Raw genomic sequence first — 15,674 nt, 5'->3', positions numbered from 1 at the left:
TCCCCTGGGAGCCAATTCTAGTTTGTTTTGACTGCAGACAAAATGGCCATTAGAGAGACAACTGTCCTTTCTTACAACTAGCGGATACACTAATGCAACACAATAATCCATTTGAAATGCCTTCATGTGATCCACAAACTACCAGACAATAACAGCAACCTTCTACATGGACCATCCAGTGACAGCCACCAGCTTGGGAGTGCAATGCACAGGACAGCCACGATAAGAAATCATTGCAACTTCTCTTGGGACCTGTACAACAAAAGGATCCATTTGTTAATGTTAGGGTCCAGGATACCAATATCCCTTTTTTAATAGGCACCACAGCTACTAGGTCTATTTTAAGTGCGTCAGCTGCCCAAAACCTTCCTTTGTCTTGCATTATGGTGTGAGGAGTCTGAGTATCAGGAGTCTCTGACTACCCTGAAACAGTTTAATTTCCCATTCAGTTGGGACAGCTAATAGACCACCATGCTTTCTTTGCAGGAACTTCTGCACCTCAATCTTTTAGGTAGTGATCTTCTTTGCAAATTGCAATGCACAGTATTCTGCACACCACATGGAGTGTTTTTAAATGTGCCAGAAAAGTCTCCAGTAATGCAAATGGGCTTTGTCTCAAAGCAATTGGATAAAGATGGTCCCTTTTCTATTATTACTGAAGCAGAATCTGTGAAATTGCCAAATGTGGTATTATTAAATATAGTACCTTCACAGTTATGGATGACCCACAAAAATGAAGCAGGGCTTAAAGAAGCCACAGCAGTTGAAATTACCTTAAAACCACACAAAATGCATGACATCTTACCCTCCCACATTACTGCTAAATAGAAGGCACCCAGGCCGACAACTTAAGGGATTCCTTCGGCTAGCACGCTATTGCAGACAGTGGATTTCTAATTATGCGGAGGTGGTTAAAGCCTCTATTAAAATTGCTAAAAAAAGAAAGACACTCCTGAGCCCCAACCATGCCACAAACAAGCCTTCATTCAGCTAAAATCTCTTCTTTCAAACCCACCAGCCTTAGAATTACAAGAATATTCTAAGTGTTTTACCTTTTTTGCTGTGAACGCAATAAGGTAGCATTAACATTTTTAGCCCAAAAAAGAAATGTTTTCAGGCCAGTTGCTTATTACAGTACAAATCTTGACCCAGTGGCAGCTGCCACCCCCCCCTTGCCTTACAGCCATGCACGCCACTGCCTTGCTAGTTGATACGGCAGCAGCACTTACTCTAAAACAGGATACTTTTCTTGCTGTTCCACGTTTGGTTGATGCTTTACTGTTAAAAATTAAAACACGGCATCTCTCTGCTTCCAGGCTTTCCAAGTATGAGCTATTAGATGCCTCGCCTTAAATCCCACTTCTCTTATCCCCACTGCTAAGGAAGGTAAATGTCATGATTGCGTTTTTGTGGTTAACAATGTGCTTCCTCCTGGACCTGAACTCCAAGACACACACCACTATGAAACCCTAATCTTATCCTCCTTGTTGATGAATTCTGCATACAAAGAAAAGATGGACAATTAACAACAACATTTGCTGTATGCACTAGTGATTCTATTTTAACTGGACAATTGCAAGGAAATGTTTCAGCTCAAATAGACAAGTTAGTTGCCATTACTGAAGCATGTAAACTAGCTAAAGGTAAAAATGTCACTATTTATAGTGACTCCCGGTATACACCTGTGGCGTTCTCCATGATTTTGGCACCTTATAAAGGAAAGTGGGTATTTGACTTGAGAAAGGACAACTATTAAAAATGCTATTTTTGTTCAAAATTTGTTAGAAGCTCTGTTATTACTAAAAAAAATTGCTGTAATAAAGAGTACTGCCCACAAATCGGACTCTTCTTTCGAGTCGCTGGGCAATGCTTTTTGCTGACAAAGCAGCATGAGAGACTGCCTTATTAAATCCTGTTCAGGCTTTTTTTTGCAGCCTCTTGAAGTTAAAAATATACTTGTTTCATTACAAAATGTACTGTATTTTCAAAATCAAGCTGACGACTCAAAGGGTAAGGTGGATCTGTGACGGTGGCTGTCGCTCTCCAGACTCACTCTGGCGCCATCAGGATGAAAGGTTAGTAGTTTCACGAATATGTTTTTTTTTTTACACCTCAACTGGCATACTATTTATTTTTCTTTCAATGCTTCTAAATCTGTTACTGTCCCCACACAACGTATTAAGAAGCTGTAGAGACCTTTTCGTTGTGTTCAGTGGGACTTTACAGAGTTACCACCAAGTGTAAAATTTATGTATGTATTAGTTATTGTAGATGTTTTTTTCTGGATGGGTAAAAGCATACCCATGTCTTAAAAATGATGCAGGCACTGTGGCAAAAAAGTTAATTTCTAAACTAATAACCCGGTTTGAGGTTCCGTGTTGCATAAATCTGATGGGGGCACACATTTTACAGGCCAAATAGTGCAACACATTTGTAAAGTACTTAACATCAATGTTCAGTTTCACTGTCCTCACAGGACTCGGGCTTCAGACATGGTAAAATAGGAAAAGCAAACATTAAAGACTAAATTAATGAAGTTTACTGCTAAAACAGAATTAAAATGGCCAGAAGCACCATCTTTGGTACTGTTTACTCTCTGGAGTGCAGTTAGTGCACCCTGGAAGTTCTTCCCATATAAAATTCTCATGCTGTGGCCTGTGAAAAATGCCAGCCACACCCCTGCCTACAAACCTTAAATTGCAATTAATGAAGCAATGTTTAGCTATTGTAAACAACTTGTTTTTGTTCTACACCACTACCATTTGCAGGTAATTTCTGCCCAGCTCCAGCCTGATCCAGATACAACACATCCACCTAGGTGATTGGGTATATGTCCAATCCTTCTCCAGATGACACTCCCTCCAGCCCCAGTGAAAAGACCCATTCCTGGTGCTCCTCACAACAGCTACAGTCATCAGACTCTAAGGGTCTTCAACCTGGATCCACGTTTCCCATGTTCGCAAAGCAGTTCCGAATGAGTTAAGTCAGCCTATTTCAATTCCCCTGCTGCAGCATCATCCAATGATGAGCTATTTTCCTTTCATACAAGAGTCTAAAAAAATTGACAATTGATGATGTGGGACCAATGAAAAAAAAGACATTTTCCCTGAGTCAAGCGACCAAGCCCCAGTCATGGGAGGCAAACAACTGCAGCCTTTGTGTTTGGAGTTAAATAGCAAGCTATTCACCGCAAACCACATTTGTGCCTCAACATCTGTGAGGATCCACTCCGACCCCGCCCAGCTCCCTCTTCGTGCCTCGTTACTTTGATAACTGCAATTATTTTTGTTCTACTGCTGCACTTCTTGATTTCTGAAAAAAAAACTAACTACTGTTCAGCCTTTTAATAAAAAAATGCAGAGGCTGATAACACCTAAACCAAAAAACAGTGGCAAATTAGCATCCCTCTTTTAATACATTTGATGCCATTCTACAGACTTGCGCAGTGACACTTAATATGAGCAATTGCTGGGTTTGTGCAGCCATACCTACAGTATATGGGAGACTGCCACTACAGACTTTCTGGCAACAGTAAAACAAAATTATTATTCAATGTGTAACAAGGTTGTATCTTGTAACAAGATAGCAAGACTAAGGTGGCAAATTTTATTGTTCGCAATACACCTTTCAAGCCGGAACATAACAAAGATGTAGGATGCATTTGTTTTTATAAACCAGATAATCATTCTGTATATGACAGTCTTCTAATCAATTTGAAAGCAGGGAAAAGTAGTTGCTTTTTTACTATCACATCTTATGATATGACTGATATTGAACAAATGGTAAAATTTAACAATAACAAAAACATTTCTTGGCTTGGAAAAGATCTAAATGAATCTTGGTGTGACTTTTCGAATTATGTAAGGCATCCTGATAATTTTCACAGACAAATTACAGTCAGTAGCAGACTAATAAACTCAAAACCTACTTTACCTCTTGGGAAGATTACATACGCTGAAAAAGAGCACATTAAATGGCTGCCAAAAAAATTGAAGGAAAAGTTACTTTATTGGTTATACAGACCCTATTTAACATGCCACTAGTCTACCCAGTGAAAAAAAATCATAATGTCCAAGAGATTCAGACTGTATAGATGCTTCATGGATCTATCATTATGATTTGGAACAGGCAGCCTTTAAAGGACTTTCTCATATGGATCTTGGCAATGATGTTATTTCTGGGGCTGGTATATTTCCTGATTACCGGGGGCCAAAATCAATTTGAAAACAAAGAAAAGCTTTCCAAACTGTTAAAAGTGTTGAGTAACACTACATACGAGTCCATTAACTTGATTACTACAGAGCTTGGTGCCATGCATGCTGTAGTGCTGCAGAACCGAATGGCACTCGATTTCATGCTTGATGCCGTACCTTTATTCCCAAAATTTAGCACACAATACGTAGCCATTTGAAAATCACCCAAAACGTAGCTGAGCTATCAAATACCAAAGAGGCAGATAGCTTGCAGTGGGGCCTGGTTGAATAATCGGTTTTCGGGAAGGGGAGGCAGTGTTTTAAAGTTTATTATGCTTATTGCTATTATGATTTTATTTTTGCTTTCATTTCTATATAAAATTTTTATAACTAAACTTATTGTATCTCAATCTAACACTGCGTTACAAAATATACATACATATTAGTAGTTTTAAAAATGTGCCATTTACCAATCATGCCAATGAAAATCGTGAAAAGTATTTAAAGGGTTTGGTAAAATGAACAATAACATTTTTGGACTGTAAACATTTTTTTAATAAATGTGATACTTTCTAAGCATCAACTGGGGGGACTGTAAAGGGTTAAAAGTGCATGTGATTCAAAAGGCTGGTTGGTCTACGTGAATACAAATGTGTCCTGAAACTTATGGAAAAGTACTGCAAGATAAGTTTCGTTTCTTGAGTCTGAGGCAGCATTTCTTGTTAGACACTTAGCAAAAAGGAAACTCATTCCTTATTAGGCTAAAACATAGATAACCAAGAGTGAAATATATTATTTGCTATATTTGGCATTTTCCTGTTGGATATGTGTTAGTCTGATGGATGAAATGCACTGTGTAGTTATTTTCTATTGGATGTTAACAGTAGTCAAAGTTTATTACTTGAAAAGAGTTTTCTATAAAGTAACCATGAATTAATTTGTTCTGGGAAACATGACCGAGTACGGTGTCCCACATGTGTGCTTTTTCACTTTAATAAAATAACTGTACTTTGAACTGCCAAAAGACTGAAATATTTATTTAAACCATAACAGCTTGGCACTGTAGAAAACCCAGAGGACAAAGTAGTAAATTGATTGCCCAAACCCAGAGGACAAAGTAGTAAACTGATTGCCTTTCTTGGGCTTACATTATCTCAAATATCTTCCATGACGTTTGTGTTTAGGGATATGTAAATAATCATCATTTAAATCCAGAGTAGAGAGTGCAGAATAGGAAAATGATGTTGAGTCTTGAGAAGTCCAAAGTAGGCTTCCAATCTACTTATTTTATGGGAATTTGAAAAAAGTCTTGAATAAAATCATTTTCCTCAAAGATGAAGAGCGACTTCCTGTATGACTCCTGACATTTTTTTTTTTTTTATTAATAAACACCTTTACTGAATTACTTGTGATATAGGCAAATTTACATTTTACATTTATATAAAAGTAATCAAACTATATTAACAAGCTCACATTTACAAACATTAAACTTTACATATATTGTTATATCATACCACCTAAAAATTACTCAATTCCTGCCCTCCCCATTTTTTTAAACAAGAAGCATCTTTGTTATCAACCATCACTTACAGCATAGGCAATTATGCATTTATATAAATGAAAACAAACCACACAGACACAATCCTAATTCCAAGCATTTTATATCACAAACCATACTGACGCACTCCCAGTTGCAAACATTATACATCACTTATAATCTACCCAATCATTTTCAATCAAACATTACATAGCTAATTTAAGTCCTGCTTTCTTTTAAAAATATCTGGCATAAAATGGTCCTGTTTTTTTTTTTAATCTGAGGAATGCCTGAGAGAGTTGGTGTGGACTCCCACTAAAGTTTGTAACCTCTTCCTGTGATATTTAGAACTCAAGATTCTGAAGTGATTGTTTCCCACAATGGGAGGCAAAACAAAAGTTTGACAGCAATTCTGGAGGAAGAGGAAAAAGACTAGGATGAGAACAGGGAGAGGAAGGGGAACAGATAAAAGCTGGCACTGATCTCTGCTACTCGGAGCTCTGGAACCCAGATTGCTTCATCCTAAGAGCCCCCTTGCCATTTTTTAATTGATTTGTACTTTTGTTTTGCTTGGCTTGGGATTGTTTTCTGGAGAAGAGAGATTATTTGCAGGGTAATTTCTGTCATATCTGGGTACTGGAGAAAAAGAAAATAGTGTTATCCCTTGTATCACTTTACTCCTCTCCTGCATTTTCTTAAAGATCTCAGTCGAGGGTCCCCAAACAAGAAATCTGGAAATCTGGCCCTTCTTCAGGTAAAGTCTGAAGCCTTAGCCAAGCATGCTTGTGGATTACAGAGCCAGTGGAGCAGCTCTAGAAGCTGCTCCTGTTAGCATTATCCATATTTTATGGAATGTTTAGTGAGTTGTGAGACAGAATGAAACATTAAAAGATGAGACCGCATATCTTTATTAGGAATTTCAGTAACTTTCTAACTCTTGTTTATCATGGCTAAAAATGAATCTTGTGAGTAATAGCCTTAAAAGACATTAACAGAGATGTGTGTGTGTGTGTATATATATATATATATATATATATATATATATATATATATATATACACATATATACACACACACACACATATATATATATATATATATATATATATATATACACACACACACATATATACAAACACACACACACACACATATATATATATATATATATATATATATATATATATATATTGATATATATCAATACAAATAATATCTGCCTAGGTCTCTGTTCCTTACCATTTGGAAGAGTTAAAAGCAAGAACTAGTTTAGCTCCCTTCTCTGAACCCAGAGAGTGCAAGAGGTGCCAGAAATCCCTCTCCCTTCTTGTATGAAAAACTCATTCATTTTAGAAATGGTCTCTTTAAAAGAAATTTCCTCCTTAGAGTCATCAGAAAAAACAGCAACTTCCACATCAAGGTGAGGGGAATTTCAGTGACATACCCCAAGCCTTCTGCATCAAAATATCATTTTATTCAGAAGAAAAAAAGGATCCCATTTTCCTTTTGGATGGAGAGAAGGAGAAGCAGTCTGCCCTGGCTATAAGGCCTAAGCAGCCTTTAATAAGCCCTGAGCCAGACTCAACCAATCATCCTGAGAAGTGTGACACATAGTTTTTCAGAATAACTTTTCAAGCAATGGAAAGAATAAATAAATGTTTTGTTTTCTGCTGCCTTTTTCTTAGGATGTCTGCCTGAGGCTTCTGAGGTAATGGACGGACCTCTAATCCACAACACACTCTTCCCTCATGAGTATCTGGGTGTACACCCCCTTTCACATTCTGAAATAATTACTCTTAGTTTAAAGGGACTAGCCAAAACAGAAATAGAGATGGATGTTAAGTAGCTATAGATGTGCATTTTTTTCCTGGCTATTGTGACTTCCAAAGGAAGTCTAGAGGGCCTGGATGAAATTGATGGTCCATGGCTGCAAAAGCATCTCACAGGGATCAGCAGTCTCTACCTTTGAAGAGGAAGTATAAGTCGCATTGGAGTAGTCTACTTCTTTAAGCAGCTTATCATATACTGCTTTTTAGCTTGCAGGGTAGAGCACTACTATTGATGAAGTGGATGATGTAGTAGCATATGCCAACAAAAAACTTTCTCCAGACAATGATAAAAGGTCCTAAGGCAGCTTCTCAACACTTTTAGAGCAAAGCCCTGAGATGTGAATGGATTTCACATTATGTTCTTACAGCAGACAACTAGAGTGGAAGTCATAAGTCATGATCAGGAATTTGTCTACCACAATCGCAATCTCCCTTTTTTGAGACAGAAAAATAAGAAGACAATTTTATAGAAAAAAAACCCAAAGGGATATTTATCTTTCTGAGATTTGGAGGCTGTAATCAATAAAAAGGCAACATTCTCTCTTGATGCTGATGGATATATGAATATAGAAAAAAAGGTTCTGAAAAGGAAACTGCTGAATGATTCTTTAATACCAGCACACTGGTGGATGTATGCCCTGAGGGGGAAGCATCTTTGAGCTCTGGCAAACTGCCTGGATGGATGGGACCTTTTGCAAGGAAAGACCTAGATATTAAAAATACTACAAGTGATTTACTGAAGACCATTTATGTGATCTTCACTGTACCTGCTGAATACTGGATACAGTACAAATGTCCTCATTTCCTTCACACCTCAATTTGAGCTGCCTGTGGTTACTGCTTTTTAACTTCAGCTCATCACAGGGTGCAAAAATTCCTTCCCAGTTATGAATAAGCCATATGAAGTCACCTCTATCTTTGCAATGTGACTAGTGCAATCCTTTAATACACATCTTTGCTGAAAAAAGTCTCTGGATACATTTCTAGAATGTTAGAATTATGAAATGCTGTTTAAATTGAAACACAATCCCCTTAAACCCACTCATGATGGTATCTGTCTTCTCTAGGCTCAAAGCTCCAATGCAGCACTGGTATTGTACTCAACACAGAGAACAGTCATTACTTACAAAAACAGGAGAAAGGTTGAGTTTGTACAGCTGAAGCAGAGACTGGAGTAGGGAGGTCACAAGGCTCGAGATGAGTGCGTCTTGGCCAATTTTGTTACTGTCCACCACACTTCTCTGGCTAGAAGCTACTTGCACATTCCATTTGTCAGTGTCCGCAATAATGCAAACAGACTCTGCAATTGGCTCATCTAATACAGGATGCTGTAAAACAGAACAGAAGTTAAAAAGGATATGATTTATCTCACAACACAGAATTTTAAAGTACTAAAAAATGCCCAAAAATGCCAACATAATCGTGGAAACCTAATGCCTCATCATGGCAAAACTCATCACAGCCACAATTCCTCAAAAGATCACTTATGTGGTGTTTTTTTTCTCTTCTTTCTCCTAGGCTCTGCAGTCTGGAGTTGGTTTATGCAAGTTGATTGGGTGTAGATACACTGGTCCACTACGAAATCCCGAACGCACAGAATCCCAACGCCCAAAATACAGAGACGAAAAGCCCGAAACCCCACATTACCAAAAGACCGGAAGCATGAAATTCAAAATCGCAAAACTAATGCATACATACAGCACACACACACACACCCTCCCCCCATAACCAAACAAACCACCCTACACTACTGCCCCCCACACCCCCCAACTTTATTATTCTAACTCCGAGATCGCACAAACATATACACAAGGCAAACTCACACCCACACATTACAGTCCCTCACACACACACACACACACACACCCACCCACACACACACACACACACACACACACTTACACACACACACACACACACACACACACACACACACACACACACACACACACACACTTACACACACACACACACACACACACACACACACTTACCTGAATCGCAACACCAGAAGCGCTAACTCAAAATCCCAACATCGGGATTTTGAATTTCGCGCTTTTGGTCTTTCAGTAATGTGGGGTTTCGGGCTTTTTGTCTTGGTATTTTGGGCGGATTCTGTACGTTCGGGATTTCCTAGGGGACCCAGATGCACACCCTCCCCACAACAATCATGGCACAATTTTTTAACAAGAAGGAAAAAAAAACACTCCTTTAAACTTAAGTGTCTGCGATGACTTGTGACTGGAGTTATTAGGAAATACAGCTGTATAATTTTGCCACTTCATATGACAAAAATCACAGCTACACATAGTAATTGGTTTTGTAAATCTTCTTTGCCTCAAGACAAAAATTACTTTACAGACCATTCTGTACATCAGCAAGCAATAAAAACACCACAAACAAGATCTAGATTTGTCTCTTATAACATGGTTTATTGGTAAAAATATATTTACTCTTGATTATGAAGAAAAACACCAAGATAACCTAACAACAGTTATGACACAGGAGCGATACACATAATATGAAAAGAATAACTAATATAGTGTTAATATGAAAAAAAATACAAAATATTCTGACAAAAATCCCCAGATGAAGTGAGCTGTATGGTGCTGAAGGTACAAGGAGGTTGCAGATTTAAATTACGTGAAGACTGCAGGCAATAACAGTTGTTGTTCATGACATACAGTTGTGTGAAGGTGGTCACCATAACTGTAAATGTTTAAATAGCAGCATCATTAATGAGTATCCTCAAGGATTAACAGAACCTGTCCAGAGGTGGATGCCAGCCTCCAGCAAAGCAATGATGTCAGGTAGAAAATTGGATGCAGAAGTGTAATCTGTACCACATTCAGCTCTGTGCCTAAAGTTTGATACATCCATGATTAAAACTCAGGAGTATGATTACCAAGTTTCGAACTGATAGTGAATCAGTAAATTTCATTTCATAGGAGGTTACTAGGCTAATAGCCCTAGGGCCTTTACAAGCCCAGCTGTGTAACAAAAAAGTGTATACTAATCTACCATAGTTAGATGCTTGTTATTAGCAGAGAGATTCTATGATCAGCACAGACTACCCCTGTCCATGAGTGACAAAAGTACCACCCCTGGGGTGGATTTACAGTCACCCATCCAATTGTCAAGGTTATGCTTAAATAGGGTTATTGAGGAGGACTGCTTCATGTGAAGTGGGAGCTTATTCCAGAGGAGTGGCAATCTCTGGAGATGTACCAGTCTTTCCAACATGTTTTGTTAATGTCACAGGCTAGGTTGAGATCCCTGGAGTGAGTGACTCTTGTCCCATGTGATTTGCAGATGTGCAGCATTTCCATTAAGGCAGAGTCACAGACTGCTCTGTAGGCCAAGTACAGGTCTCCTCTCAACAGCATGTATGATAGAGAGTACAGTGACAGTGTTTTCATGTAAGTCACGTTTTGGAGGCCCTGAATTCTCTTGGTTAGAAACCTCTGTGGTCTCTCCAGTTGTTGCAGGTGTCTAGTGAAATACATACAGAGGGGAGCGTTGTACTTAAGTGGTGTGATAAGGGTCGAGTACAGGGAGTTATAACTTCCTTAGTCTTGGATGCGATGCCTTTATTTATGAGATGTGTAATGCTGAAGGCTTTCCTTACCACTATGGACACATGGCGATTGAAGTTTTGATTGCTATCAACATGCGTTCTCAAGTCACACACCACTGGGTTTGAACTTAGAGGGTTATCTATATCACAACAAGCAGGGGCTACTTCTTTGCCAAAGGGAATAATGAGGCATTTTTTTTTTGCATTTAGTTTCAGTGCATGACTTTGGCACCAATCATATGTTTACATTGTTGGAGGACTCAATGACTGCACCAAGCCGGCAGTCATCTGCAAACTTGGTAAGCCACAGGCCATCTATTTTCACCTGGACCTCAGAGAAATACATTCCAAACAGTAGAGGGTCCAGCACAGATCCTTGTGGTACCCCACTGGTAACTGGTCTACTGGTGGAAGTTGACTCCCCAACTTTGACAGTGTGCGTTCCGTCATTGAGCCAGTTGGCTACCCATCTAGTGACATATGGGTTAATCTCCAGTTGGAAGAGTTTCTCCATGATCCCTCAGTGGTGGATTGTGTCAAAAGCCTTGGCTAAATCAAGATAGCAGTACATACTGCTTTGCCCTCGTCCAGGGCTTTGATGACATTCTCAAAGAAGTCCACCAGGTTTAATAAGCAAGATCTACCCTTGACGAAACCAAACCTAGGTCGGGTCAAGAGTTTGAAGGTTGTCTGCGTCCTTGTTGATAAGGTCCATGATGATTCATGCCATAGCCTTGCAGGCAAGGCTGGTTAGGGCTTATGGGTCAATAGTTTCCAGGGTATGTTGATGGACCCCCTTTGGGCAAGGGGATTACTGTTGCTGGTCTCCACTCTGCCAAAACCAAGCCAGTGCTCAGGCTATGCTTAAAGAGTACCGAGTGGTTCCACTAGGTCTTGTTTTAGACTGAATAGTAAGCAACCTGGGATGTCATCTGGTCCCATACAGGCCATGTTTTTGGGCTTGGAGAGCAGAAATATGACCTGCTCTTTAGAGATATTAGGTATAGGACTGGTGTCAGGAATACTTTGGGGGTACAGCTGGTGGGGACATAGGGGTGAAGTTATAGCCAAATTTGTCAAGTTAGCAGGCTGGCAATTTCCTCAGGTTCAGTGTGGGTGTTAACATCTACTATAAGCTTGGCATACAGCTGGGCATTCTCTTTTAGGCTCCGGATGTAGCTAAGAGTGTCTTATGGCTGTCTTTAACTAGGGATGCTAACTCAGTCTCATAACTAGCCTTATAGGACTTTACAAGATATCTGATTTACTTGTTCAAGCTGTGGAAGGTTTTCTTCCTCTGTTGAATAAGTTCCCTCTTGTTCTTAGTTAACAGCTTCTTTTTTTTTTGTTATATAACTTATTTATACTTAAAGTCCACGAGAGTGGATTTTTTTTTCAGGAGGACCTGGTTTCAGTCCTGTCAGGTACAAATGAGTCAATACATTTATGTGCCTATAATGGGTATGCGTGTACTCTTCTGCATAAGAGTCATTGTTGGCCGTGTTAGTAGGGGCTTTGAAACGTTTTATGCCATCACTTAGTAGGCTATAGTTTGCTTTGGAGAAATATTTCAGTTTTATTTGCTCCTGTGGGGATGGCAGGTCTGGTCTTTACTTCAAATGAGACTGATTTATGGTCTAACCTTACCAAGTGGGGCAACACCACAGGGGGTAGTGCAGTGACCTCTTCTTGTTGATGAGAACAAGGTCTAGGACATTTGAGCCCCTTGTGGGGGTGCAGACAAACTGTTCTAGGACACCTGAATTAACAAAATCCAGGAACCTCAGATCGATTGTGTTCGTGCTAGTGTAAGTCTCCCAATCAATGGAAGGATAGTTGAAATCTCCCATGACCAAGGTGTTTGGATGTATACTGAGCGACTCTAGCGAGTCCAGGAAAGGAGGTGTGCTTCTCCTGGTTCATGGTTGGAGCCTGTAGCTAGCAATGATGTGGTAGGATATTTTGCCTATCGTTATGTGGACATGGAGTAGCTAGTAGTATTTGAATTTAATGAAGATGGATACACTCCACCTTAGGTTCTTTCATGCCTGTTTTGAGGTCTGAATGTGTGAAAGGCATTGTGGGGCTGGAGCGCTGTTTGTGGCTTGAGCCAAATCTCAGTGACTGCACAGACGTCAACATCTTCCAAGGTGAGGAATACTTCCAGGGACTGCAGTTTACTGTTTAAGCTCCTAACATTAAGCAGCATGACCTTAAGTTTGTCTCTAGTGGATTTCTTTACAGTGGAAGTTTTCTTCTTTTGACATTGCCTAAAAAAGGCACTGTGAGGAGGCAAGTGCCTTTGCCAGTATCCAAAAGCCTTGAGGAGACAGGTGAAGGCCATATCTGGCACAGTAGCGTGGTCTGTTGACCATATCTTCCCAGGCTGTCAGATGCTGGATCCCCCTGAAGTGACACCAGAAGCTAATCCAATTATTGAAATCAATCTTTTTTTTGTCTGTATTGTGGCATCATCCTAGGTGAGGGCAGAATGCTGCTTAGGGCTAGGGAATAATCTGAGAGTTCAATCATGTCTCTCTTCATATAGTCCAGACAGGTATGTCTCAAGTCATTCACTCCAAAATGTACTACGACAGAGTCAACTGTAATTGTTGCTGAGTAACTTGACTGCGTGCATAATTTGATGGATTCTGACACTTGACAGGCAGATGACCATGACCTTATCCTTGTCCAACCTGGTGAGGGGGACATGTGTGTGGCTCATAATTGAGTCACCTATGACTAGGACATTAGGTTTTGAGGTGTTTTGCCTTGGGGGCTTAATTGTAGAGACAGTGTGTGTGTTATGTGTAGTGGTGGATTCTGTTCATGTACCAGTACATGTAAGTTGTTTGTGCTCAGGAGGTCTCTAGTCTTTTGGTAGGCACTTAGTGAGTATCTCCACGTATGTGGGTTTGTGTGTCTTGACCTTATCTTGTGTAAGTGGAGAGGTTTGTGTGCGTTTTCTGACAACCTGTTTGATGTCTTGTTTATTGTTATATGAGAGGACTGATTCTAGTTTTATGGTATAGTTATATCTCTCACATACTGGACTTATTTGCTTTAGGAGCAAGTGGTTGTCAGTATACATGAGGCAATTGCTACATTGCCTCAGGATGCCCATGCCAATCAGGCTAGCTAGAGAAATGATGGGAAACTGTCCACAGTCGCAGAGAATTCTTAAATACTAATTTGTGAGAGGGCAAATTAGATTACCTATTGCGCTGGGATTAACAAGACTTATTCTATTAAAGATCAGGTATGAAAAGTGGGGTGCAGCTGTTCAGCTGAGTTGCCCACAGAGCAGCAGGGAACCTGGGAGGGTTTCACTGACTGGTGTTTAGGGAAAAATCGTTTCTAGGCATTTGCATCCATACAAGGCATCTATAACCCCCACTACTCTTACAATACAGGCAAAATTAAACAGTTTTAAACTAGTCTGCCAATAGGAAATCACACATTGATCCTTCCTCCAGCAATCCCTAGCTCAGAGAAGGCTATACCTATACTCTTCTGCCACAAGGATGCAGGGAAGCACTTCTTAATGTATGATGGCTGGATTTGAGTTCAAGTGTATGAAAAACAGGCTAAATTCATCAAGTCTTGATCTAGTCTATGCTAACTAGGCAATATTTTAGTGGAAAACAAGTGCAGGTAATATTTAAGAACAAACAGTAAAAACAGTAGCCGATGTTTCACTGTTAAAGCATTTCATGATACTTGGATATACTAAGACTGTTGAATCTCAGATACAGGTGTATTCTCCTAGATACCAGAGTTTTCACCCTTAAAACAAAAAGGAAAAAATATCACATATTTGTGATCACATACTAGAGTAGCGATCACAACTGACTAGCAGCTAAGCTTGCAAACACTAACTACAGCTCTTTGTTGGGAGGACAATCACCAAGAAATCTGCCTGCATCTCCTAACCTCCCTTACCAGAAAGGAGCAACAGAAAATCCTAAAATACTAAAACCCTAAGAAACAGGCAAAAGATAAAAAACAGAAATAAGCCATCATAAAGTTATGCTAACACCAAGTCCACACAGACAGACACACTTTTCCAAAATAATGTACCAAACAGATGAAGACCACCGACCACACAAAGCACTCTATATGAACATATGTGGTTACTGGAAAGCAGCCTGTCCTTAAAAAAAAAAAAAAAAAAAAAAAAGCAGACTACATAACCCATCCACAATGCTGGTTAGAAAGGTGTTGGGAGGTCCTACTGCAGCAAGTATCCTGCTGTTACAACATCTAAGGTTAGCTTGAATAACCTCAGACAACTGTACTATGTTTGCCATTAACTATCATTGCTGCAGTACATTCACAGATAAATGAGACTACCAAAGAGTAAAGAGGTACCTGACCCCAGACCTGGGCCTTCAGCATCTCCTTCAATAGATCTGAAGTAAAGCCATCCTTACTTTTCGACTTAAAAGTCCAAACTGCAGCATCAGCAGTACTTTGAGCAGAGATGTTCTTGAAGGCTGTATCTGTACACTAACCAATCCAACAACCACCTTTCCATG

At 39.6% G+C, this 15,674-nt stretch overlaps 1 protein-coding gene across 3 annotated transcripts in view; it reads right to left on the bottom strand.

Moving 5' to 3' along the window:
• FNIP2 (folliculin interacting protein 2) overlaps nt 1-15,674 on the bottom strand; it is a 1,139,819-nt gene that overhangs the window by 143,176 nt on the left and 980,969 nt on the right. For all 3 annotated transcript variants that reach the window (XM_044062054.1, XM_044062052.1, XM_044062053.1), the window contains one exon: nt 8,687-8,887. In XM_044062054.1, the coding sequence (XP_043917989.1) occupies nt 8,687-8,887 (201 nt within the window). The remainder of the gene's footprint in view (nt 1-8,686; nt 8,888-15,674) is intronic.

This window comes from Protopterus annectens, chromosome 2.part1, assembly GCF_019279795.1.
Source record: "Protopterus annectens isolate FY-2018-M chromosome 2.part1, PAN1.0, whole genome shotgun sequence".
Classification (NCBI taxonomy): Eukaryota; Metazoa; Chordata; order Ceratodontiformes; family Protopteridae; genus Protopterus; species Protopterus annectens.
The sequence above is the reverse complement of the archived record's forward strand: the minus strand, read 5'-3'. Positions and strand labels throughout refer to the sequence as shown.